This window comes from Plasmodium vivax, chromosome 12, assembly GCF_000002415.2.
Source record: "Plasmodium vivax chromosome 12, whole genome shotgun sequence".
NCBI lineage: Eukaryota > Apicomplexa > Aconoidasida > Haemosporida > Plasmodiidae > Plasmodium > Plasmodium vivax.
The window spans coordinates 87,170-113,895 of record NC_009917.1 but is presented as its reverse complement, the minus strand read 5'-3'; the positions used below and the strand labels follow the sequence as shown (position 1 = coordinate 113,895).

Sequence of the window (26,726 nt, the reverse complement as noted above, 5' to 3'; positions counted from 1 at the left end):
TTTTTTTTTTTTTTTTTTGCAATTCTGTTCGAGAGAAAAAGGGAACCGTTTTAAGGGGGCCAAGGATGTGCAGAAAGAATCTTCACAGAAGGGCGCAAGCAGGGTATTTTATTTTTATTTTTACTTTTATTATGATATTGATATTGGCTTATTTTTTTTTTGTGCCCCAATTTGCTATCACCTCAAGCATACCATGTACGAGATTGCCCCTTGGTAGCCTCTCACCTGGAAGTGACAAAAAAAGGGGAGAGAGAAAAACCGAGTTTGCCTTTGCGGGGTTGCCCATACTGGTAGGCATGCAAATGGGTTGGCGTGTGTTTGTTCCGGCATGAAATAGGGAGCACACGTGTGCGGTTTATTCGTTATAAGTGTGCAGTCCAGAGTGCCCAACCCTAAGGGTGCTGCAGTTTGCGTGAAGAGGCATTTTCGCCACACTCCCTGCAATTCAGTATGCTGCCAAAAAAAAGGGGGAAGAATACACACCAGAATATTACCAAACGGAGGGAAATAAATAAAGCGGGGAAGCGGCACGTGTTGCGCTGTTGGGAGAGACAGATAGGGCAGACTCTTCACAGGTTGCAAAGTTGAATGCCATAAAGGGAACCCCCCTCCAACTGCTTTCCTCCGCGCAGCATTCTCCCAACCGCCATGCGCAGAAGAGCACAATGAGTGCCCCATAAAACAGCCCCATATTCGGATAAAATGAACCCCCTCCTGTTAATATGCGCCTTGTACCTTTTCGGCTCAAATATAGAAGCAAATTTTGCCTGCTCTTGTTCTACTACAGAGAAGAGAGATGGCCTGGGGAGTGCGCTGGTGTCCAAGCTGAGGGAGCTGTTCGGGAAGAAGCAGCAAGAAAGGGAGAGGAACATCATAACGTATAAGTTTGTAAAGCATACATGTGAAGAAAAAGGTCTAGGGAAAAATGAAAACAACCAAAACAAACCCGGGTTTGAAGTGTCCCATGTGAATAGGCTAATCTATATTAACCACTCGAAGACATTCATCTTGAGCGCCTACATCCCATACATATATATGAGTGTGCGGGACATTTACATAGTGCTGAACAAAATAAAGGAGTTAAATTTTAACACCGTATATACCTTTTTGTTTTGGCCTGAAAATGAATATTTGGAAGATTTCTATGATACCTCCAAGTCCAAACTTTTCTACTTGCTGAACTTCTGTGCGTCGAATGGGCTCTTCGTTATCTTAGACATAGGGCCCTACATAGACAATATTTATAACGCTAATATTCCTACGTATGTTTTGTTCAGCAGGGGGGTGAATGAGTACATTAGGGGGGCGTATGCAGAGGGGGTAAAAAAAGAGAAAAAAATTGCGGAAAGGGTTGCCGAAAAGATTGGAGACTACTTCTCCTTTAGCAACGTGTTTGGGAGGGAAAGAAACGTTTTCTTAAATGAGGACCCCCAAAATGTGAAGCGAGAACACATAGAAGACGAAATAGGCAGGAAGAAGGCCTCCTACGGGAAGGGAGATCATACGTACAACAAGGTCTACAGCTTGTATTATTTCAAGAGAGCCATAAAATGGTTTAACTATATCTTACCGCAGCTGAAAAAATATGCCAGCGTGAATAACGGGCCTATCATCTACCTGAACATTGACCACACGTTCGATAACTACTACATGTACGTAATCATAGATTTGAAGAGGAGGAATTATTTCAGAAATTTGTGCAATGTGGAGAGCTATCTTAAGGGTTCCCAATCGGAAGGGGCGTCCTTCCTCCAATGCATTCTTAACTTCTTCAAACGGGTTAGAAGAAGCTACATTCTTACGCTAGGGTATGTCCTCTACGCTAGGTTTAACCAGTATATGAGAGTTTTAAAGGAATACGAATTGGGGGTGATGTACATTAACGAAATTTACAAGTTGGTGCAAATGCATTTCGGAAAAATGAACACGCTGACGACGAATTATCCCTTCATTAAGGACGAGCTTATTAACTCCTATGCGGGGAACAATTGCTACAATCATTTTTTTCATAACAACTGGTTTGATAATGAATGTGTAAAGTTAAACAAGCCTTGCATCTGGTCGCAGGTCTGGACCGGTGCCAAATACAGCATACATAATGTGAACTCGCCGAGCATTTTGAGGCGCCACTTTCAGGAGCCCATCGTGTACGACTCCTCCCCGTCGGTGGCTTCCCCCGTCAGCGAGTTGGTAGCGCGCCGGAGCAGGAGTTTTAAGCGCGAAGTAGGAAGGGAAATAGGGAGCGAAGTAGGGGGGGGAAACGAAGTGAGGGGCGAAGCGGGACCTTCCGCAGACCAATCGGCGGACCCTTCTGAGGACCCATTGGAGAACCCTTCTGAAGACCTCGAGGGGAACCCCTCTGAAGACCCCCCGGAGGCCCCCCCCCAAGGGGAAATCCGCGTGGGCGTGAAAAGAGCCCAGAGCGCATACAGCAGCAACAACTACATTGGCCACATAAGAAACTTCAAAGACCTGACGTACAACATATTGGTGTTCCTGGCCAAGGGGGGGGTGTTCCTCAACATATTCCCCTTCTACAGTGGCAATAATATAAACAACACGCACACGTACTTGGAGCACTACAGTAAAGAGACGGGGCAGCCGCTGGACCTGTACTTTAACCAGAAGGAACCCCTATACTCACACATTAAGAAGATATTCAAAATTCTGTACAAGTATGGGCACCACTTACTGAAAAGTGAGCACTACATACGGGCAGTGAAAATCTCCACGAACATAGAAATGTACGACTATGGCGCTATTAAGATCATTTGCAATCACAACATTAAGGGAAGCACCTATGTGAAGGTTGGGCCCCTGAATTACAGCATCAACAGCTTTAGCTGCATTGTGTATAATGAATATAAGAAGAAAATTATCTACGATTCTTCCTTCAATTACAGTTACGAAGTTTCGTTTATTAACAGAAAGGAGGTGTACCCCCCGATTGATAAGTACCTGTACTCCCTAGACGCGGCGGCGGCGGGCCCCTTGATGTGTCTGAAGGAGGACCGCAAGGAGGGCATAAAAAGTCGCACAAGGGGAGGGCTACTTCTGAAAAGCGTTGCAAAGCATATGAAAATATTTTCTAACTTCTTCCCAAACAATTATGTACACCATGTGCACGAAATTAACGTACTTAACCATTTTTATGTGACCCTCGATTTTACGAAATTCCAGTGGTACATAATTTCGATGAGAGATGACGTCAGCTATGTGAAGCTGTTCCTCAGCAATTATAGCTTTTACGTGTATGTGTATGCAGACGGTAAGTTTATTTACAGCGGGTTTAACGAGTACAAGTACATCGAATTGGTGAACGCGAAGAAGGTCTACATTATTTGCGCAAATCTGGGTCTGGGCTTCCCAAAGGAGAACATCAGAACGGACTTCCTCAACCATATAAATGTGAATGATTTAAAGAAGGATTATTTTTTTTTTCAAGATGGAGCTAGCCAAAATGAAATAAAAAAAAAAAAAAATAATACAAATGAAAGCTCCAAAGTGGACGAACAAAATGGCTACCTAGCCCTGAACTCACACACACAATCAGGGAAAAAAAAAAAAAAAAAAAAAAATATGAACGGGTCAGGCGATAACTCACCAAAGGGTGAGCACCAAAAGGGGAGAAAAACATGTGTGCAAAGCGATGTGCAGGAAGAATCAGACAAAGAGGGAACTACAAACAGTACGTCCAATCAGCGAGGCAGCATCTTCGACGATTTGGAGCACACAACGCTGGATGTGCGTAGCAACCAAAATGGTTGCAACAGCATGTACGATGAAAACGAACGAAGTGTGCACAATTACTACTCGGGGGAAAGCACCAACACGTTTGTATTCATCGTCACGAGGAATGAATACGACTTGTACAGCTGTGTTGGTCTGCATGGGGAGATAATCAAAAACGAGAAAAACGTAGAAGTGTACAAGAAAATGTACAACATGTTTGACTACACGTGTATAAAGCCGTATTTGCTAAACAGGGGGAAAAGAAAAGGGCCAAAGAAGGGGGCAACATCAAAAAGGGGAAGCGAGAAGGTGGAACACAAAAATATGAACTTTGAAACACTGCTGGGTGGTAAAAAAACGGAAATGAAAAGTTTAACCAATTCGTTCATAAACATGTGTTCCTCTCGATTTTTCTCCTTTTTTTTTAACAAAATTAAGTATTATTGCAAAACGGGGATTTTTAAGCATTTAAACAAATTCAGCAAGGTGAATGAGAACAGCGTCAATTCGCCTTTAACGTGGTACACTTTGCTCTATTTTGTAAAAAATGTGGACTACATAAGATCAAAATACTCGCTAAAGCTATCTGCTTACGATGAAAAGCTGAACGAAATTGACGGGCTGAGTCGCGGGTTTGTCTACATCAACAACCACATGTTGGGCAGCTTCTGGATAACGGACGATAAGGAAAGCTACGAAAATGAAATAAATGAAGAGAAAAAATTAAAAAAAAGAAAAAAAATGAAAAAGGAAAAAAAAGCCAAATTTGCAACGAATGAAAATTTAATTAGTATCCCACTGACACGGTACATGCGCATACCAACTGATTGGCTCATCGAAGGAATCAACGTCGTCATCGTGTTTGACGAATTTGGGGGAAACCCCTACAAAGTCGAAATCGTTCGCGAAGTGCTACAAGGGGGGGTATACCGGCTGACCAAGAAGGAGAAGTATGTCAACTGGGTTTTGTTCCTCTTCATTTTGAGCATTGTCATCTTCATTACGTACTTTTGCCTCAAGGCCCTGCACAACTATTTTAAAATTAAGGAGGAGAAGGAGAGGAACAAGCAGAATTACCAAAACATTATCGAAAATATCATTACGCATAATATTTACGTGAACAGCTCGTACGATGACGCCACGGAGGAAACGGCGTCTGAGGACATTCAGAATGTCAGCGAGTTTTTGGACTCCTGAGTTTGGCGCGGCTGGGCTCAGCGTGGCAGCGGTTTATTTTTTTTGTCATTTTTGCAGTGCAGTGTAGCGCAGCGCGGTTTAGCGGATTAGCGGTTGGCGGAGGGGCGATTTCGCCGCTGAGCTGTTGCACATGGCGCATTTTCCCTTTTACCCTTTTTTGTTGAATAATCGTGTTGCTGTGGCTTCGTGTTGCCGTGGCTTCGTCTCGCCGCCTCCACTTCACTGGCTCCACTTCGTTTCCTTTACTTCGCCTTTTTTTTGTTCTCAAATGAATCGCTATTTTTTTGCAAAGCTCCTACACGCAGCACATTCTGCAAGAATAGCAAATGTGCGAGCGCGCCCACGCACAGGCATGTACGTTCGCGCAAGTGGACAGCTTTGCACCCACCCACGTGTGTGTGTGTGTGTGTGTGTGTGTGCGTGCGGCTCCTTTGATAGGCTGCTAAGACTTACTCATTAATTTTTTAAAACGAATTTGCGTTTAATACGGTTAGGAAGCACAAAAAAAAAAAAAAATAAAAAAAAAAAAATAATGATAAAATAGGGATAAAATAAGGATAAAATCAAAGTTATGGATTTTAAAACTTGCGTTTTGGTCTGCATTCAAAAGGTACGTTAGGGGCACAAAAACAAAGCATAGGTTAAAACAAAAAAAAAAAAAGTGATGAGTGGGAGGTAAGGATGATGGGGGGCATGTGGATGTGTCTGCATATGGTAACAGAGAGCCAGCGCGAGGGGCTGATAAGAGGGGAGGAATTTACGTCGACGGAGGCGTGTTGTAGGTTAGAGCAACACTGGGGGGGAGGTGGTGGTGCGCTAAGAGGGTGGCACAAATGAAGGGGCTAACCAAGCGATGACGCTAAATCTCACCGCTGCGGCTAAATCTTATCGCTGCGGCTAAATCTTATCGCTGCCCGCGCTCCTGCACGTGTGCTTCGTCTTGACGATGCTGTCCATGTAGGAGTACATGATGAAGTTGAAGAAGAAGGGGACGACGATCATCACCACGAGGAGCCTGTGCCTCATGTCCGTGATGTAGGCGATGGTTCCCATGGCGAACATGTTAAAGATGGGAGAGAGGAGGAAAAAAATCAAAAAGGATAGAAGCTTAGCGGTAAGGACTACAGACACCCAGATGAGAATATTTTGAAGCAAATCCATGTCCATGTAATTTTCTTCAATTTTTTTGTAAATTTCGGAATTTTTATTATCATACGTAGCTGCGTTCTCCTTATCGTGATCGCCATTTTCGTTCAGCTGAATGCAGACTTCCTCATTGGGGGGTTCGTCCGTCAGTAATTTTAACTCATTTTTGTACTCTTCGCAGTTGTACTTGTTGTTATTGTTGTTATTGTTGTTGTTGTATTTTTTATACTTGTTGTATTGGCGGCACTCTTCATAGGCGTTTTGTCCTCCCCCTGTGTCGTTTGCATTGTCTGGGCTGATATGTCCTCCCTGCTGTTTGCGCTGGTTCGCTTCCTCCGGGTGTGTGCTCGTTTGGTTCGTTTCGTTCATGGGGCGCATTTCCTTCGTTTCGCTCGGCCCCCTCACTTCCCCAGTTGCCGCGCCTCCGCTGGGCGTGAGGTTCTTTCCCACACTTTTGCAGGGGGCCCCATTGAGGAGGGCATTCTCCGTGGTGCCCGGCTTACTATCTTTGGCCCTTTGCAAATTGTTTGACCCATTTTGTGGAGCCTCATTTGGGGGCAACTCACCCGTGGCTTCATTCGAGTTGGACGCACCGGGATTTTCCTTTTGCGGAGGTCCACTGTTCACATTTGATGGGGTGGACGTATCAGGGTGGCCTTCTTCTGTTCTTCTCGCAATGCCCCCACCTTTGTCGTCATTCCCTTTCTGTTCCTCATTACTGTTGGCGAAGTTGACGAAGGAGGAATAGTGAGAGAGAGCATCAATCGGCTTGTATATGGACGATATAGAGTTGTTGTGCAGGTACTCCTTTCTAAATTTTAGAAGCTTAAATAATGCAAATAATTTATATTCTACGTATATACCCAATGTGGCATCAATTATGATTTGAATAAAATAAATGGAGCACTCGTCCATTTCAATATTGTACAGGTAGGACAGCAGGTGGTACCTAAAAATGAGTATGCACCCACACATGTTTGTTGTGTGTAGCGTTACTGATCCACATATGATTACAATTACGTCCTTCAAAAAATTGATGAATGTTCTTCTTGGCTTCTCGAAGAGGTACTTGGTTATTAATATGCCTAGGGACACACACCCGAGGAAGACCTGCACGAACACGCCAAATTCTCCCGGTATTAGAATGCACTGCTCGCTCATATTTTTTCAGTTCGTGGGTGTGCGCCTGTTCGGTTCGGTTGTGCGCTGTGCGTCGTTGCTTCGCGTTTGCGCTCGCTGCGTTGCGATTCGTGCCTGCCGCGCTCCGCCGTTTGTGCGCCGCTTCTATCTTCCCGCTTTTGCGCTTTTTACTTATCCTATTTTTACTATGCTTCTTACTCTTCCTATGCTTCTTCCTTTTCTTACTCTTCCTATGCTTCTTCCTTTTCTTACTCTTCCTATGCTTCTTCCTTTTCTTACTCTTCTTATCCTTCTTTTTTTTTTTTTTTTTCCCTGCGCGCTTTCCTCTCAAACGTGCTTACCGCTGCTCCGCTGACGCATAACTCGGTGAAGCGCAAAATGCCATCAGGGGCGAAGGCAAATCATGTTTATAAATTAAGAAAAACGCGTGTTTAAGCGTACAAAGCATTAAAGCAAAAAGTTACATTGGCAGAGGCCCACTGTGCAGGCGCCCTTTCACTTTGTACGCACAGCGTTGGGGATGGCGTTTGCTTTTGACCAGCTAGCCATCCCGTCGCCCTTGTACTTTTCTTTTGCGCAATTTTGGCTGCCTTTCAAGGGGGCCCCGCGGGGATAATAAACGCGCAAAAGGTGGGACGTACTTGTGTGTACATGCAAACATACGTGTGGTACGAACTAACCGCGGCGGGCGTATATTTCTTTGCAGCGGCCGTTGGGGTGCGGTGACGTGGTAGGAAAAAATTGAATTAACGAATTAACCTTTTTGATCGAACGCGCTCAGGGGGGAAAGAACAAAAAAAAGAAAAAAAAAGAAAAAAAAAGAAAAAAAAAAATAGCACATCGAAGCAACAAAATGGCAAAAAAATTATGAACAGTCATATTTTTTTTTTTTTTTTTTTTTTTTGTTCAGAAAAAAAAAGGTAAACGCGGGGGAACAGAAAATTCTGAATTCTTTTGCCGGTACATTTCTGCGCCCCGTCTGTTGAAGCAAAATTGAGGAGTCATTTCAGCGATTTGCGGCCAGCTGTTCGGTTGAGGGTGCGGAGGGCGCGAAAAAAACGAAGCAAAGAAAAGCAAAGAAAATCATAGAAAAGCATAGAAAAGCGTAAAAAAACATAGAAAAGAAAAGGAATGAGAACAAATCCAACTCTGTGAGGCAGCAAGTGGAACCTAGCAAATGCATGTGTTAAATAATCACACGTAAAGGATGCATATTTATGCGCCTAGCTACGCATGCACTTGCGTTTATGTGAAGGTGCCTACCTGTCCTTTCGGTGCGACGCAGGCAAGTCCGCTAAAAAGGGGCGAAACAGAATGAACGGCTTTACAACACTACGTTCAGCCCCTTTGCCATTTTAGCCCCTTGCATGCAGAACAGGAAAAATTATTTGTGCCTTTTGCCTTGGTGCAGTTACTCGGACATGTTCCTTCGAATGTATATGCAGGTGTATTTCTTTTTGCAAAATGTTTAAGTGGAAGGGGCATAGCATTTTTTTCTTCCTTTTGGATTCCCCCTTTGCGCCCTTGCTGACGGTGCAATGCGGCACTTCTTCCCCCGGTTAATTTTTTCATTTGACGGAATGCACTCCGCTGCGCTCTCCGTTCCAGCACAACCTTTGCTGCACAGCTCGTGCCTTTTTTTCAACGAGAGAGGCACCTTTGGCAGGGTTAAACCAAAAAGATGTTGGCTTTAAAACGATGTTGGCCGTACACCCCGCGGTGTGCAACTATTACATTTTTATATACCCAATTTTGTGTTCATGTTACGAGGCAGCTTCTTCATTTCGGAATGCGCGTCGCCGTATATTATGTTGTGCAGGTGAGCACATTGTGCGTGCATATGTTCTTACGCAGGTCAAGTGTACCAGGGGGATTTTTTTACGGTGTAAAATGTAAATGTGCGCAGATGCGTTTTCCCCGTGCGCCTTTTTCGGCATCAAAAAACAGCTTAGCCGATTTGAAGAAAAAGGAAAATACGAGCAGCAGAATAGCTATTGGTAGGCCTTATACGATGGGCACCGGAAAGCGTTCCTTCCTGCACCCTTTGCTTAATTAAATAATCATTCGCGAAAAACTCGTCATGTGAGTGTATATGAGACTAACTCGCACACACAGATATATGGTGTTCCCCCTTAAGCGTTTTTTTTATACTCCCCGTTCCAGCACCTATTTTTGCATGAACAACACTTCCGCGTGTGCTCGTAAAGAAAAGGACTACCGACCTGCTAGTGTTTCCCTTCTTTCGTTAAGGCGCTACTGTCGAAGCTGTTCATATCGCCATTGACGAAGGCGGCGTAAGCGGTTGGGGGGAGATATATTCAATTAAATGTTTTTTAAAAAAAAAAAAAATTCGCGCATTATGTGCGGTCTGACATGTTCCCATAATTCGCCCCATTATAAGGTGTTACCCACAACAGTGTGTGCGCCTCCCTTAGCTCTCCTTTTGCAAAAACGTGGTTCTACTAATTTTGATAAGCATGCATAAACAAGTATTGCTTATGCATGTTGGGGGCAAGCGCTATGTGCATCGTGGGTGTTTACCCCTAGTGCGTGAGAATATTCACCCCCGTGAAATGAAAGCAGTCGCACCAACTGATCTTTTAATAACATAAAATGGTTGCTCATATGCGATTTCGGAAAAAGGTATCCATTTAGAGGGACCGGTGTTGCCTGACGCGGTTGGCTCGTTAACCCATCTGTAATTTATTAAACTTTTTGTAAATTTTTTTTTTTTTTTTTTTGCCTTTAAAAATTCGCGTGCCTTTTTAAATGTTCCTTCCTGTGCGTGTTGAGAGTATGGCGGCAGAAAGGAAATTCGCATGATCGCGCAATACCGCGGGGGAATACCACTTATATGAACATAACCTTTGAGAAAGCGCAAAATGGGGAGGCAACACATACGTTCATATTGCTCATTTGGTCGAAATGGTGATTACTAAAGTGAAGATACGTCTTCGCTTAACGCATGAAGTGAGGTAAATTTTTTGGGAAAATACAGCGATGAATTTTATGAGGTAAAAATTTTATGGGGGAACTCCCAATGGGGGAAACTCCCAAGGCGGCCAACCCTTTGCTCTCCCCCGTTGCGGGTCGTGGATGCGGGGGCAAAAACGGCTCGCATGAGTTGGCTAGTGCGGCGCATCGTAAAGATTCTGCCAAGTGCACAGCAGTAACAACGATAATACATTTTTTTTTTTCCCACTGAAGGTATATATGTATAATGTGATATAATGTAATATGATGCGAAATGTAGTGCGCACCAAAATAAGTAGCAAGAGTAGCAAAAGCAGCAAGAGGAAGGGCGGCGACCCCCCCTTTCACAAATTAAGGGCAAACATTTTCCCCCATTCGCATTTACTACGCAAGTATGCACGCATAAAAATATAATATATATATGCATTTGAAGCGGCGTAAAACATTTCGCAAACTTTTCGATACGCATAAAAATGGCAATCCAACTTTGCGTTCTTTTTATTACGTTATATGGTGGCCATTTTTTATAAGCATATAACTTTTCCTGTGCCCGCATATAAATACCCAGGGGTGAAGTGCGCGTAAATCGTGCCTGGGCGAACGCATACACGAAAAAAAAAAAAAAAAATAAAGAATAAAGGTGGTGTTTTGTTGCTTATTTTTATGCTTCTCTGTTTAAAAAAAAAATCTCAGTTTATCTGAAACGCTTTATGAACAACCAGCAATTTTTTTTTTCGAATTTTAAATGTGAAGAAAGCTTGATTTACGTAGTTGCCTTTTCCGCAGGCCGGAATAAACAGCATATAAAAAAGAACGTACATTTGTATGCATAGCTATTTTTGCATATCATCCCTGTATAGTACTTTTTAACTTCTTTTCGTGTTGCGTTTACAGTTTTTTTGGAAATGGTGAAGTACGCGAAAAAGTTGAGGGACTATGGGAAATGTAAGCAAGAGGAAAGAAAAAAAAAAAAAAAAAAAACAAACAAAAGAAAAGTGAAAATCACCAGATTGTTCGTCATCCCGAATTTGCGCTCAAAGGATGAGATGATTTGGTGGAAGTTTTACAACACGGGGGAGAGAAAAGAACACTCCACAGGGGAGCGGCCTGGGCGCGTTGACCTGTTGCACCCGTTGGACCTGTTGGCATGATGGCCTGATCGCCTGATGGCAGTTGTGCTTTCATAAAGGCATACAGCCCATGAGCAGAACGGCGCGCATGACCCGTCACCACGTAAAACCGCTTTCGTCATTTTTTTCCCTGGAATGCTTTTTGGGGTTCCCCCCTTTTTTTTTTTTTTAGGCGCCAAAGGGGCTGGCATGGATTTAAGGGTCCACTTCAAAAACACGTACGAAACGGCGAGGGCTATAAGGAGAATGAAATTGTTAGACGCGAAAAAGTACCTGAATGACGTCATCGAGAAGAAGAGGTGTGTGCCGTTCCGTAGGTACAACGGAGGTGTTGGAAGGACCAACCAAGCCAAGGAGTTTAACCACACGCAGGGAAGATGGCCCGCGAAATCTTGCAAGTTTCTGTTAAACGTGTTGGATAACGTGCAGGCCAATGCAGAGGTAATGACTGACACCGCTCTGTGTGAGTAGCGCGAATGGTCGTTTGGCAGATCATATCGTTACAGTGCTGACGTGTCCTTTGTCTTCCCCTTCGTTGTCTCCCCCCCGCCGGCCGCTTTACAATTTAATTTTTTTTTTTTTAATGATGATACGATGACGAGTATGAAAAAGTAAAGAGGATTTATTACCGTTTTTAAGTACATGTTTTATGTACTTACTAATTCGTAATGAATCGATTTCTTTATTTTTAAAGAATGATTATTTGAGGCATTTGGCTGAAAAAAAAAAAAAAAAAATTAAAATGGAAAGTGGACCTTTGTGCATACCGACGGGGAGGAGGTTGTGTGTGTGCCCCATCAGTGTTGAAATGTGTACATCTACAAGTTCGACACATTCCACTGTGCTATTTGCCGCGCACGTGAAAAAATTAATACCTGATTGGTTGAGTGGATGTATGTGCGTTTATGTGTGGGACCGCGGGGAAGAAATGTTCTGCGGCCGCCACATTTGGAGGCATGGGAGGGCGGAGGATGGACGAGTGCATATAATAGATTTTTTTTTTTTTTCCCCTCTTATGCGTATTTTTTTTACTATTTTTTCATGTTCGCTTTCCCCCCCTTTTTGTGCGCACAAGGCGAGAAACCTGGAAGTGAGCAAGCTGAGGCTAATCCACGTGATGGTCAACAGAGCGCGCGCAGGACGAAGAAGAACGTTTAAGGCGCACGGCCGAATCAACCCCTTCATGTCTTCCCCATGCCACATCCAAGTAATCGCAAAGGAGATTTCCAAGCCAGCGAAGAAGTCCCTCCTGACGAACGCGGAAAAGCAGAAGGAACTGCCCTTCAAAATTACCTTAAAAAAATTGATTAAATTAAACATTTCGAAACAGAACTTTGCAAAGAATAAGAAGAAGGCCGCAAATTAGTTTTACAAATTGCATGCACGTTTGCATATTTTAACTTTAACCTGAATTTTATTTTTCCCCTTTTTTTTTTTTTTTTTTTACGAAATGTTGCTGCGTCAAATGCTGACCGTTAGCGCGAAATGGAGCTGTCTGCGAAAGGCGTTTAAAAGGAGGAAGCGGTAGAGCGGTAAAGCAGCAAAGTGGCCATCACCCATGTATATGCATACGCATATGCACGTTCGTGCGTGTACCCCGTGCATGATATGCATGGTCGAACGGAACAAACTAAATGCACAACTGTATAAAAATAAAAATAAAAAAAAGGTGTTATTTTTAATTCCCGCGCATGAAAGTTGCGCAAGGGGGTGGAGAAAAAACCTGCCTTTTGAAAGCTCCCTTTTTTGGGGCGGCTCTCTCTCTTGAGGATTTACCTTTCGAGAGAAGTGATGCGCATGGCATGATATGAAATGGGCCCATAATTGGACACAAAATGATGAGGTAAATTGAGAGGGATGCAAAAATGGGTTCGAATCATGTTCAATCCGTATGAATTTAATTCTCAGCTGTGTTTCCCTCCACGTAGAGACATCATCGGCGCAAAAGCTGAGCACTCGAGTAGGAAGACAAGCCGTATGGCTTTGAGACGGGCTTTTTAAAGGGGTGGCCAAAATGGACGTTTAGCCACGTTGAGCTGTTGGGGGTGGTTGGCACGAAGTTTTCATCCAACTGAGGCATTTTTTAGAACAAAGGGTTGTCTTCGGGGGGGTGAAAAAAAAAGGAGGGCATCACATTGATGGGGAGGACATCTCACCGATGGGGAGGACATCTCACCGATGGGGAGGACATCTCACCGATGGGGAGGACATCTCACCGATGGGGAGCACACCACAACGGAAGACCCCCTGTAGAAATGCAAAGCGGGAGTTGCTTAAGGGCGAATTGGGGGCGCTCTATAACGGTATGGGGGCCATAAAAATGCATACACACGCGCATGTGCATGTACATGTATGTATATAATATATACAAGTGCTTTTTATTTTTTTTTTTGGGGGTGGAACCCCAAAGGGTCAAATTCCAGGATGGGCACTTTCCAAAGCTCAACCTTTTTACGACGTCAAATTAGATTCCCCTCGGATGAGTAAACTTAATAGGAACTTTTTTTTTTTTTTCCCCACGTCTACATGGTACTACAACTTTACAACTTGTTTTTTACTTTATATATTTTTATTTTTTTTTACCGTGCGAATTAGAGGATAATTTTTTCCACTTCACAAAAGTGTGTACTTTTTTTTTTGAGATTTGCCAAAATGCTTTTTGTTGCATCTCTACGTCATCTCCAGATAGTGTACCGCTTGAAAGTGATCTTTTAAAAAAAAAAAAAAAAAAGTACCTCCATGCGTACGTCTGTTCGTACATCCGTCCGTCCGTACACCCGCTCGTGCTTCCGCGCGCGTGAATATGTACACCTTTTTTCTGGAAATTTTTTTTCTACGGGAACACGGCGCGCACATGCTAACATATTTGCGAGGAGCATCCAGTCGGCTAAATACTTTTACGATATAGGAAAAAAAAAATAGAAAAAAAAAGAGTGTCAAAATTTGTGAAATTGTTCCTAATTCTCACAACAAACACCGTAAGGGATTTTTGTGAAGATAACTGCTCGCACGTGTTGGGAAGAGTTGGCTCCTGGGGGGTTAAAAGATTGCATGCAGGGCTGGCACGCACGGGGATACGTACATACGTATAGATGCTTATGTAGCCCGTGGCCGCGGCGCCCCTTAACACACATTTGTTCTTCCCTTCTTTGCGACGTCGCCTATTGAGGTAGTTTGTCCCTAAAACGGGCGGGCGCAATGTTTGCGGTGGAAAGTTGAGAAATTTTTTTTCTTCCCTTTTTTCTTCCCCTTTTCTTCCCCTTTTCTGCTTTTTTTGTGCCCCCTTTTCACCGCTGCACACGGAGCTGCCCCCCACCTGGCAAAAGATGAAGGTGATCCTGAGCATAGACCAAAGCACCCAGTCGACGAAGCTGATTTTTTTCGATGAAGAGCTGAACGTGCTGCACACGAACAGCCTGAACCACGAGCAGAAGTGTTTCAAGCCGGGGTGGTACGAACATGACCCAGTGGAGATAATTAACAACCTGTATACCCTGATGAATGATGGCATGAAGGCTCTTAAGGAAAAGAACAAAGAGGTGGAAATCAAATGTATAGGAATTACAAACCAGAGAGAGACGGTCATCATATGGGATAAGCTAACTGGCAAGCCTTTGTATAATGCCATTGTGTGGCTGGACACCCGAGTGGAAGACATCGTCGCTCAGTTTTCAAAGAAATATAACAACGATTATTTTCAGAAAAAAACAGGAACGTATTTTAACACCTATTTTAGTGGGTTTAAAATTTTGTGGCTAATTCAGAACAATCAAGAAATTAGGAAGAAGGTGGAGGAAGGGTCCGCCATCATCGGTAATGTTAACACTTGGCTGATTTATAACCTAACAAATGGGAACAGCTACACAGATGTGACGAATGCCTCTAGGACCCTTTTGATGAATATTAACACGTTAGAGTGGGATGAGGAGCTGTGCAAAATGTTTGGCATTACAAATATGTCTGTTCTTCCAGAAATTAAATGCAACTGTTTCAATTTTGGAGAGGTGATGTCTGAGCAAGTGCCTGACTATGCGGGGGTGCCAATCACTGGGTGCATTGGGGACCAGCAAAGTGCATGCATTGGACAAGCTATTTTTGATGAAGGAGAAGCCAAGTGTACCTATGGCACTGGCGTTTTTTTACTTATCAATACAGGGTACAAAGTGGTGTACTCTTCTTGTGGTTTAATTACAACCGTGTGTTACAAATTTAATGAAAATGATCAGGCGAAATATGCGTTGGAGGGTTCTATAGGTACAGCTGGTTCAGGTGTTTCATGGCTGTTGAAGAACAATTTAATTTCTCATCCTAGTGAAGCTAGCTATATTATGGAGAACTGCGAAGATACAGGAGGGGTTGTGTTTGTTCCAGCCTTCAGTGGTTTGTATGCCCCCAGGTGGAGGTCAGATGCCAGGGCATGTATAACTGGCATGACATTCAATACGGAAAGGAAACACATCGTTCGGTCCCTCCTGGAGGGCATCGTTTTCCAGCTGAACGAAATTGTTTGCTCCCTCATCTCAGATATGGGCATAGAAATGCTCCATGTTTTACGGTGCGATGGGGGGATGACCAAAAATAAGGCTTTCATGCAGTTCAACTCGGATCTTATAAACACAAAAATCGAAGTCTCAAAATATTCTGAAGTTACTGCCCTGGGGGCTGCCGTGCTCGCTGGCTTGGGGGTCAAAATTTGGGAAGATTTGGACTCCGTTAAAAGCTTAATACGGAGTAGCGACTCCACGTTTAACTCTAAAATGGATGCAAAAAGTAGAAAGAGGAGAATTTCCGAGTGGGGCAAGGCCGTCGAGCGCTCGCTCCTGCAGATGTAGGGGAGCGGTTGTTCGCAGCGTAGCGGCTGTTCGTAGGGTAGAGGCTGTTCGTAGAGTAGCGCCTCTTTGCCGTGTAGCGCGTGTCCGCCGTGTAGCGACCCGTTGCCGCTCACTCCCCCTCGTGCCCGTTTTGTGCACACCCCCCAGCTTCCTTTTCGCGTTCGTCCCTTGCGCAGGCACGACATTTAAATAAAATAAACGCATGCACTGCACACGTGTGTACGCACCCTGCACATACCTTTGCGCAGTTCGCCGCGTATAATCGAAAAGGGAAGAAGCATCTAAGCAGCGTTAGGCTACTGGCGGGGCTAAATATAATAAAATTTTTTTTTTTTTTTTTTATTTCCTTATTTATCACTTTAATTGTGGACCCGTTTCGATGAGCTGCGGAGCGAACGATCCGATTTAAAAAAAAAAATAAATAAATAATTAAGTTGAGAATAGCCAAATTGGGAACACTGGGTTTGCCCCCAAGAGGGCATTCTCGCATAAATGCGCGTTCTACCCTGCAGCATGCTTCTTCGCCTGCATACGAGCTTTCCCTTAATTTTTTGATCGCCAAGGGGAAAATTTTACAAAATGTTATTTCACCATTTGGTGTACGCGTTAGAGAAGAGGGAAGCGGTCATTATTTCTTCCCATCAAAGCTGAATAGTTCGGCCGTTTACCAGCGCCCGTAAGAGTGCTCCTCATGGAGGATGCGCTGGGAAGCGCGGCGTGGTTAGTTCTGCCGCTCACCTGTTCAGTTGCTCACCTATTCAGCTGATTTTTAATTTTGCTAAAAAGCAGTGTGTAAACATTTAGCCAACATTTCTCACTATCACACGCGCAGCGAGGCACTAGCGTTAATGCGGAACGGTGAAAGGACATCAACGCGGAGAAATTTTACTCTTCCCTCGAAAAAAAATAATAAAACGTAATTTTTCATCCTGCTGTAATGTTGGAAGTGCGGTTAGGTTAAGAAAAATTCTCTGATGCGGAAGCACAAAGTGGAAAAAAGCAATCGTGTAAAGACTTTTATCAAAATGTGTTAATGTTCCTGTTCATGTAAACTGTTTTAAGGGAATTTTCCGTCTTCCCCTTCTGAACGGAAAAATAATTGTTGGAAGTGGTTAAAACGGATGCGGTGTTTTTTAGTAGAAAGCGGCGAAACCGTTTGGAAACTTTCAAATGGTAAAGACCCTCCGGATATGAGCAAACGTGTACATTAATGCGCACTTGTACACGTCTATACGCAGTTGTGTGCGCCTTACGTGGGAACTATTTACCAAATTCGAGCGAGGAATTTAGCCTCCCCCATCCGGCGTAGTACATCATATACGTATATAATGTACACACCAATTTACGCCCGATTTTTTTGTGTTGGATAAACGTGAAAAAAACTGTGTAGAAAGGAAGAGGGGGAAAAATAGCCACCAACCCAAAGCGATGCAATTCGTTTTTCACGCGTTAAGCGTTGCGGTTCACAAATTTCTGCGAATTTTGCTTCGCATTTTGCTAGTAATTTTTTTGCCGCTCACCTTTTTACTTTTTTTTTTTTCCCCTTTTGCACATTCATTAGTGAATTTTTCTAATAGTATTATTCCCATTTTTCAGCCCATTTTGTTCATTTTTGGCAGTGTGATTTGTTCTACAACTTTTCGACGGGCAACAACGGGATATCTGCAGATTTGGCGGTACCACCACGTTGTCGCTCGCAACCCGTTTTTCTTTGTTTTTTTTGCAACACAACGGGGGTTTTCGCTTTTTTTTGTAACAGAACGGGATGTTTCGCTTTTTTTTTTTTTTTTTTTTCGAATAATTGTTGCAAATTGGCAATATATGTGTACAGTCAATTTTTTTTTTTTTTACACTAAGCAAAACTCACATGAACGGTTCATACAAATTAGAAAAAAAAAAAATTGCCATGCACGAGTGTAAAAACATTAAAAGGAAGAAAAAAACAGAAAAGGAAGAAACGGAAGAAAGGGAGGAAAAAGAAAAAAAGGAAGAAAAGGAAGAAATAGAAGAAATAAAGAAAACAAGGAATTTTCGCATTTAAGCAGGCAGTTGCAAAAGTTTAATTTTTAGCTAACTTTGACTTGTGAATATTTTGCGTTAATTCACTAATTTTTGTGAATAAAGGTTTGTTTTCTACATTTTTTTTTTTTTTTTACAACATTTAGAATTTTTTTTATGAACAAGTCATAATTTTTCTTGTGTGTAGCTATTATTTGGCTATTTGTTCAGGTGAAAGAATGTGAAAAAGTAGGGAAATATTGCACAGGTGTGTATATGTATACCTACACGTGCGTATTTGTATGTAATTTTAATCTTTAATAAGAAGGGAATAAGCTAATTTTTAAACGCTACATTTTGATTTTTTTTTTTTTGGGAACTCCTTCATCTCGGAAAAAAAAAAAAAAAAAGTAGTACGACGCGGTACAACGCAATACAAAGCAATACAACGCAACAGAACGCAACACAATACAACTGTTGTTATTATACCCCTTTCTCCTTGTTTTACGCGCCCTTTTGTCAATTTCGTTTATTTTTATTTTTCCCACATTTAGAAGAGAACATTCTGTGAGCAGGAATTATATTTTACTGTTTTGTGCATTTTTTCCCTTTTTTTTTTACCTCATGCGTGTTACATTTTTTTCCGCTTTTGCTTAATGTCCTCTCTCGCGACAGCAACTTGTACAACATCACCTCGTTGTGAGCGCGAAACATTTTGTGTGCACCGTTACACTGCACTTTTCGGCCAATCCGTTGTATCCTTGAACATACGAAAAAGGTGGAGATAGTGCGAAGGAAAAAAAAGTTCAAAACGTGGTCAGAGCTAGGGACAGTTCCGCTGGCATAAGTGTGTGTATATGCAAGTATGCGCGTATGCCAACCTGTATGTATGTACGCATGTATGTATGTTCGCATGCTCGTATGTTCGTATGTATGTAAGTGTATGTTTATGCTTGTGTACGTAAGCACATGCACGCGCGGGCTTCGCACCTAGACGTTTAAACAACCGTGAAGTAGCAAACATTTTGTCAATATGCTGAAAAGTACGACAAAGATTGACAGAGCAAAGCGAGAACAAGTAAAAAAAAACATTTGCATTTTTTCCCCAACTAAATGTTAATATGATTTTTTTGGAAAAAAATAGGCACATTTGACAGCGCGCTTGTTTGGTTCTGCATGCTTTTTTGCGTGGGCACCGCCTGGTTGGGCTGCTACTCCTAGTGGTGCTGCCACCCTTGGTGCTGCTGCTTTGTTTCACTCTATTTTATCTTAACGTTTTTTATTTTTTTTTTTTTTGTAGAGCAGGATATTACTGGAAAAAAAATTATCCAAAGACTCCGTCACCTCCACGAAGTTCTGTGTAATGATGGGAAAATTTCGCGCCATTTTGTGCATGCGGGGGTGTTATAGTTTTCATCCCGCGGCACACTTCTCCTTGGCCACCTCTCCCATGTGCACAAATTTGAAAGGAATAATGAACACCGCATTTTTCCGCTCCACAGGATTCGTCCGAGGACAGAGAAGGAGGGTCGAACACGAGCAGTAATGTCAGCTTGCATCTGTCTGAAAAGCCAAACATTACAAGAACGTTAGATGCGAACAATACAAGTTCGTTTGTATCAGACCAGAAGACGAAGTCCAAGGGGGGTTCTATCAAGTCAAGTAGAAAGCATTCGCAACACAAGTTGAGCAAAGTGAACACCCTGGAGAAAGGAAACGACGCAAAAGTACATGGGAACACCTCAGTAGGGAAGTCCAAAAGGAGCAGCATACAGTTAGATGAAAGCAACATTTCGAGCAAGACCAACAGTGTGATAGTTGAGGATTCTATCGACAACCAGGAGCACAATATTGAAAAAAAAACCGAAAGAAGCAGCACGGAGTTTTTAAACATCGAAGAAAATACCCCACATATTTTAAGTAGGGTTGAGAAAATAGGAGGTGTAGATTTTCCTAGAAGGGTGCCTCGCACAATTTCGTTTAAGGATAATTTGGTAAGCGCGGAGGGTAATTTGTATAGCACCGTTAAGGAAGATTTCTCGTATCTTTACCCACCCAGTAAGGCGCCCCCGGGTATAACTCATCTCGGTTATTACAACGCACCTGAAGTTTTAAGTTCTCCTCAGAAAAGCGGCGGTTTGGCCTACTCAGCGGGGTATAGCGTCAGTCCGTATGGTGAAAGCCTTATGGGCGCAGGCACGAACGGCGACTTGAAGCATTTTTCGACGGATATATTAAGCGCGCCAGGTGGCAGCCACGTGGGGGCGTACGTGAGCGGCAATATAGGCACATTCGGAGGTGACACTTGGGGTAACTACCGAAGTGACAATTGGGGTACCTACCGAAGTGACTACCTCGGGGCCGTCTACCCCAGCGCTAACTGTGCGTTGAATGCAAATAGCCTAAACTCGTATGAACAAAAAAGCGTAACCTTCAGCGAAGGTGTGAAGTCTACGTACCCCCCGCCCTTTGTATATCCGAACATCATTGAAGAGCCCCTGGCGAAGGGCGCGGAGGTTTACAAAACAACGGCAAATGAGAGGTTTCCCCCTTCCAAGGTAGCAAATGAAATGGACTTTACAAACATGTACACTAGTCACACTTCGATAGGCAGTAACGACAGCAGCAGAATAGCCACTTTGGCGAATTACGAGAGTGAGGGGAATGCCTATTTGCCTGACAAGAGCTCCTACTATGTAAATAATGCTGGCGAGAGTGCGTCCCTCGGGGGAGGGGTCCATTTTGGACCTCTGCTGGGTAGGGGGAATGTGTACGACACGTTTGGGGGTGAGTCCGCCAATGGGAATGGCGCGGCGGCGGGGGAGGGCTCATCAGCATTGGCATCACCATTGGCAGCGTCATCATCACCATTGGTAGCCGCGCCCGCATCTGTTTCTATCCCTGCTGGGGTAAGCGGCGGCGACGTTCTGAAGTTCAAAACGGCGGAATTTCCCAACTACGGGGACTTGAATTTTAAGGGCATCCCCGGCGAGGAGAGTTCCCCGGAGAGCCCGAACACTGTGGTGAAAGCGAACGAAGTGATCGAAAGTGAGAAGGTGAAAAATGAAGTGTCCATGTGCGAGCAGATCACTTCGCACACGGACTACTCGAGAGCAACACACACCTCCCACGTGGTTGACAAGCGAATTGTGCATGAAGGATTTGATACGATTAAGATTCCGAAGTATAGAGAAGTGGAGGTAGTAGAAAAAATAGTGGAAGTTCCAGTGGTGCATAAGGTGAACAAGTACATAAATAAATATGAAGTTAAGGAAGTTCAGAAGGTTGTTAAGAAGCCTATTAATAAGTACGTGGAGACGAAAATAGAGGTGCCGGAATTTCATTTTCAGGACCGAATTGTGGAGGTGCCTGAGCTGCAAGAAGTGGTGAAGATTGTGGAGAAGCCAGAAATCAAGGAGCGTATCATTTATAAAAATAAAATTGAAACGAAAATTATTCCCAAGTATATTGAAGTCCCTGTGGTCAAAATTGTCAACAGGTATGAAAGCTATGATGATATAGGGGAGGTGATCAAAACTGTGCCGGTGAAAAAAATTGTGGAAATTCCAAATGAAGTGATTCGAAAGGTGAAGGTACCTGTGAGGAAAATTATTGAAGAGCCTAATTATGTTCCCATTATAAAGTACCGAGATGTGCCCATTGAGAAGATACGCTACGTGCCTAAGATTCAGACCGTCGAGTTGGTTAAGACGATTCCCAAGGTGATTGACATCCCTGTGCCGGTGAGGGTTCCCAAGATAAAAGTCATTGACAAGCCGTTCTACATTAACAAATACGTGGACCACCCGGTTGTTGTGCCTGTGTCCAAAACGGTGAAGCCTGTCTACAAGTATGGGGGGAAGAAGGTCATTGAGATTCCCATCCATAAGCCCTACATCGTTACGCACGATAGCCTGGTGCCTAAGGACGTGCAGAATGGCATGAGCAACGGCAGGTGCTCCGTGTACGCCCGGAAGCTGGACCTGAATGCGTTCGACCCGGCCAGGCGCAGTGAGCTCTTCAGGATGGTGAACGGGGGGGCCCACTTCAACCTTGAGCGCTCCGCGAGCGCGGGCAACCTTGCGGGGGGGGGTAGCGGCATTGGCGGGATTGGAAGCGGCGCTGGCGGGATTGGCGAGATTGGTGGCCTTCCGGGCGGGTTGCACTTCTCGAAGAGCCTGAACAGTGGCGCGTATGCTAGCGCGAATGCGCCCAACACGCACGCACCCTACGGCGTCGACTTCTACTCAAACGGGGCGAGTCCAGTGAACCACGTGAGCGCTCCGTTTGGCGGCGCGGGGGGGCTGCCCTGTGCGTCTAACCAGCAGGGGCTGCCCAGTGCATCTATCCAGCAGGGGCTGCACCCAAATTTCACAGCGCCCATTTCGACGTACAACGCGAATTGCAACACGGGGGGAAGGGATGGAAGGACCAGTTTACCCCTTTTGCGAAATGGTCCCTTCCGTGCCGAGCAAGGCAGTAACGACCTGCCAGAGGGCCTTGCACACAGCTCGGATTTCCAGCGCCGCTTTGCCAGCAGCAACCCGGTGTTCGAGAGGGGGTTCTCGAACGGGCAGGCAGGTGAGGAGGAAGGCGATGGGGCAGGTGGAGGAGCAGGTGAAGGGGCACGTGAAGGGGCAAATAATCTGGCCAGCAATTTTGGGGGAGGGGAATGCCTGAGGAGGTACCAATCCAGTGCCGGCGCAAATGTGCCTCAGTGTGTGGGCGGGGGGAAGGCGAGAGTGATGCCGGGCCGGGGAAACCACAAGGGCATGCGTCATATGGGCAGCGGTTTTCGGAACGGTATGAGCCACGCCAATACGATGGGTCACTCCAACAGGAGGGTGGGTCACTCCAACAGGATGGATCACTCCAACAGGATGGATCACTCCAACAGGATGAGCTACGCCAACACGATGAGTCACTCCAACACGATGAGCCACGCCAACACGATGAGCCACGCCAACACGATGAGCAGCATGAACAACGTCGCGTGCGCACTCCGATCGAGGAGCCCCAGCGCGTGCTCAGCCGACGGGATCAGCGCGTACGTGGTCGAGTACGTGGGCGACGAGGACAAGCGGTTCAGGGACGGTGGCTTCTCCAATGGCTTCAGTAACCAGTTGGCAGACGAGATGGGAAGCAATTACTCATTCAGCGGGACAGTCATTAACTCGAAGAATGAGTGAGGGTACTTCGGTGGGGCTAAAGAACCGACAGTGATGTGTCGCTCCATACATGCAGGGGGGGGAAATAAAGAAAAAAGAAGTTCAGTTGGTACCATTTGGTGCGCCCTGCTAAATTAAATGTCAAAATTTTAGAAAATTGCCAAACGGAGATTTCCATTTCGTAAGAAGTGGCAGCTTTGTGAAGTGTGCAATTAATAATTAATGCGACGTTGGCGAGAGGACTTTTCCTTTTTTTTTTTTTTTTGTCTCCCCTTTTTGGAAGTGAGGGAGGATGGTGGTAGTACCCCCACTGGCAGCGTCATTTTGTACGTACAAATGTGTGCATATACATTTTGCATTTTTTTTTTTTTTGTGTGCACCTTTTTTTTTCACCCTGTTGTGGTTATTTTGGTCTGTGCGTGGAGCATGCTGGCTGCCTCTACCTTTGCCTTTGCCTCTACCTTTGCCTTTGCCTCTACCTTTGCATTTGCATTTGCTTTTGCCTTTACCTCCACCCTCTTGCAGGTGGGTGGGTTCCGGCGAACAGCCCCGTGTGTGCATCTGCAAAACTCCGTTTGAAGCATTTCAGGGGAGCATTTACAAATGCGCCTGTTGTGAACAAATTCGTAACGTCTGTTCGGCCCCGCGGGGGGTTACCAACTCGTTTGGCGAAGGTCCGCTGGGCCATTTGTGGAGGCCCCTTGGCCGGCTTCGTTCAAAGTGAACACCAAACGCATGCAGAAGTGCTAGGCCGCATGCGGGCACATGCAACGGGGAGTAAATCGCTCTGTATGAACGGACGAACATGCATATAGCATGTATGGGCACAGGTTATTAAACCTGCTTGAAGGAAAGAGAACAAAAAAGAGAGCGTCCCAAAAGAGAGGCATTTGAAAAGCTGCAACTGTAGGTAATATGATATGTGCTCTTTCCCTGAGTATTATTATGCATGTACAAAAAGAAAGATTCTTTTTTTTTTTTTTTTTTTGTTCAGGTTCACCTGGGAGGACCTATTTCGCTGTGCGCAACTGTTTCGGCGCTTCGCCATTTGGCATTTCGTTATTTCGTCATTTTGCCTTTCACCATTTTGCATTTCGCCATTTCATCATTTTGCATCTTTTTGCGTTTCACGAGGCGTTTCTCTGCTCGCTCATTTGTCACTTATTTTACGTTGCTTGAATTTTTTTTTTTTTTTCTTCTGGTTCTCCGCCGTTGCGTGCATGCCGCACATGCGAAGCAGTTCGAGTTTCTACTTGGCGCCCCTTTGTCGATTTCTAAAAATGGGCTAGTGTTCAATTTTGGGGGGACTATAAATCTTTTTTTTTTTTTTATATCATTTTAATACTTTATTGCTTCATTGTTTCATTATTTTACTATTTTTTATTGTTTTTTTTTCTTTCGTTTTTCCGAGGAGCTAGTCAAATCACGCACGGAGAGGACATGGGACCTTGGGTATACTACCTCCTTTTTGTTTTCTACTCGGTGCGATCCCTCTGCGTCAAGGAAGCCAGGCGGCCGGGTAACCTAACACACGAGTGCACACGCGAGTTGATGAGCGAGTGGATGAGCGAGTAGATATGCGCGTAGATAAGCGAGTATATTTGTGAAGCTTTACGTAGATGTATGAGGCTTTATGAACCCTTATGTAGATGTATGAACCTTTGTGAACCTCTGTGCAGTTATATGCTTGTGAATAATTTTGCACGCGCACGGAGGGGCTCCCCCGCTTCTTCACCGTGACCCGTTTGTGTATACCGATTTGTGCGCGCGAGTTAGGTGCGCAGTTTAGATGAGCAATCCGTTTAGTGTATATACATGTGGCAGTTGAGGTGAACGCACGGGGGTACACGGTGAGTGGTGGTGTATACCCGTGGCACGTGCAAGTTCTCGCGAAGAAATAAAATTAAAAAATAGCAGTCAACAAGTTAGCGGCGTTAAAAAATGGCAGTCAAAGGATAACAGTCAAAAATTAGCAGTCAAAAAATTAGCAGTCAAAGAATAACAGTCAAAAATTAGCAGTCAAAAAATTAGCAGTCAAAATATTAGCAGTCAAAATATTAGCAGTCAAAATATTAGCAGTCAAAAATTAAGAGTAAAAAATTGCCAAAAAGCCAAAAAATTGCCAACGCTAAAGAGTCACCAGTGTGGGTGAACTAAAAGCTAACTTTAGGGAGCCTTTGCAAAAATAAAAAAACTAATTAATTGTTATAAAAAAAAAAAATAAATAATAAAATAAATAAATGAATGAATAAATAAATAACCTAAGTTTCACTCCACTAGGTTTAAGAATTCAAACGCGAATTAATCGATTGCGATTATATAAGTTATTTTTTTTTTCTTTTTCACCGCAATTTATTTACTACCCTTTCATTGACCCTTTTCTGAGGCGTTTACCGCATTCGCAACTGACTTTGACTTTCCCTTTTTTTATTTTCTCACTTTATTTTATGCGAGCACCATGAACGCGTTTCTCCTTTTGGCCATAGTTTTTTCCTTCCTAGGATTCTGTCGAAGTGAGCACAATGGCACGCCCGGCGGCAACCCGGCACAGAAGCACCAAGTGATTAGCAACGCGCAGGAGCTAATAACGAAGATAGATGCAGAGCCAGTGAAGAGCCAATACGTAACGTACATCTACCACAGCTCCATATGTTCCTACTGCACAAAGGTTACGGATTCTATAAAGGGCAACCAACATGTAGAAATAATTGATTTTCATGAGGATAGCAATTTGGAAGAGTTAGTCCAAACGGAGAAGCCAATTGTCGTTTTGATGAAGAATATTAACAAGGGAAGTTCCATCGATAGAAGCATCTTCTTCGCTGAGCTGAATGAAAAAGGAGGAAAAATTCAAGTCCCCGCACTCGAAATACATGATTTTATTATGTACGAATCGGATGAAATTATTAAGTTTTATAAACACTTGATAGAGAAGGTTGGAGGAGGTGAAGGTGATTCTGAGGAGTCACAGGAGGAATAAACCTTTTCTTCTTTTTTTTTTTTTTTTTTTTTTTTTCCCCCCTTTAATATGTGGGATACGAAAGATGGGATGAACTAGCGCTTCCATGTATGATGCCATAAAAGTGTGGGCACTGAAGGGGAGACCTCTTCGAAGAAAACTTTCACATAGCATCCAAGCGGAGAAGCATCTCCTCCATCACCTGGTTCATTTTCTGCACATTTTTGCAAAGGAACGTTTACGCTTCAGTTGGTATGATATGCAGAATGTATATATACTGTGTGGACCCACCGCAGGTGTGTGTGTGTGTTTACCTCAACTGGGTGAGGCAACCCGTTAAGTGTGGCACGGGAAAGGGGGCATATGACATGCGTCCGCTTATTACCCTCTGGGTGTGTAGTAGGCCCCTTTTTACCATGGCCATAAAAATGGAAGAGAGCGAATTGGATCA

At 44.0% G+C, this 26,726-nt stretch overlaps 6 protein-coding genes across 6 annotated transcripts; 5 read left to right on the top strand and 1 right to left on the bottom strand.

Annotated features, from left to right (window-relative positions):
* Positions 1-702: 702 nt before the first annotated feature.
* PVX_083455 (hypothetical protein, conserved) lies at positions 703-4,929 on the top strand (the record flags this gene model as incomplete). The annotated part of the gene is made up of 1 exon (XM_001614240.1): positions 703-4,929. One exon carries the CDS (start codon positions 703-705, stop codon positions 4,927-4,929), a length of 4,227 nt encoding a protein of 1,408 aa, XP_001614290.1.
* Positions 4,930-5,826: 897 nt separating this feature from the next.
* PVX_083460 (hypothetical protein, conserved) lies at positions 5,827-7,236 on the bottom strand (the record flags this gene model as incomplete). The annotated part of the gene is made up of 1 exon (XM_001614241.1): positions 5,827-7,236. One exon carries the CDS (start codon positions 7,234-7,236, stop codon positions 5,827-5,829), a length of 1,410 nt encoding a protein of 469 aa, XP_001614291.1.
* A 3,342-nt stretch (positions 7,237-10,578) lies between these two features.
* On the top strand, positions 10,579-12,992 carry PVX_083465 (60S ribosomal protein L17, putative). Its single transcript, XM_001614242.1, has 3 exons — positions 10,579-11,133; positions 11,491-11,759; positions 12,394-12,992. The coding sequence occupies exons 1-3, from the start codon at positions 11,094-11,096 to the stop codon at positions 12,682-12,684; spliced, it is 600 nt and encodes a 199-aa protein (XP_001614292.1). The 5' UTR covers positions 10,579-11,093; the 3' UTR covers positions 12,685-12,992.
* Positions 12,993-13,979: 987 nt separating this feature from the next.
* PVX_083470 (glycerol kinase, putative) lies at positions 13,980-16,150 on the top strand (the record flags this gene model as incomplete). Its single annotated transcript, XM_001614243.1, has 1 exon — positions 13,980-16,150. Exon 1 carries the CDS (start codon positions 14,645-14,647, stop codon positions 16,148-16,150), a length of 1,506 nt encoding a protein of 501 aa, XP_001614293.1. The 5' UTR covers positions 13,980-14,644.
* Positions 16,151-19,181: 3,031 nt separating this feature from the next.
* Positions 19,182-23,337, top strand: PVX_083475 (hypothetical protein, conserved; the record flags this gene model as incomplete). The annotated part of the gene is made up of 3 exons (XM_001614244.1): positions 19,182-19,226; positions 19,449-19,508; positions 19,651-23,337. The coding sequence occupies 3 exons, from the start codon at positions 19,182-19,184 to the stop codon at positions 23,335-23,337; spliced, it is 3,792 nt and encodes a 1,263-aa protein (XP_001614294.1).
* A 1,495-nt stretch (positions 23,338-24,832) lies between these two features.
* Positions 24,833-26,330, top strand: PVX_083480 (hypothetical protein, conserved). Its single transcript, XM_001614245.1, has one exon. It carries the CDS (start codon positions 25,775-25,777, stop codon positions 26,294-26,296), a length of 522 nt encoding a protein of 173 aa, XP_001614295.1. The 5' UTR covers positions 24,833-25,774; the 3' UTR covers positions 26,297-26,330.
* Positions 26,331-26,726: the final 396 nt, after the last annotated feature.

What these genes read in the sequence shown, in the direction of transcription:
- PVX_083465 (XM_001614242.1), top strand. Translation starts at nt 11,094, where the DNA reads ATGGTGAAGTACGCGAAAAAGTTGAGGGACTATGGGAAAT. An exon ending in GTTGAGGGACTATGGGAAAT is followed by an intron (nt 11,134 to 11,490) that starts GTAAGCAAGAGG and finishes TTTTTTTTTTAG; the next exon opens with GCGCCAAAGGGGCTGGCATG. An exon ending in ACGTGCAGGCCAATGCAGAG is followed by an intron (nt 11,760 to 12,393) that starts GTAATGACTGAC and finishes TGTGCGCACAAG; the next exon opens with GCGAGAAACCTGGAAGTGAG.
- PVX_083480 (XM_001614245.1), top strand. Translation starts at nt 25,775, where the DNA reads ATGAACGCGTTTCTCCTTTTGGCCATAGTTTTTTCCTTCCTAGGATTC.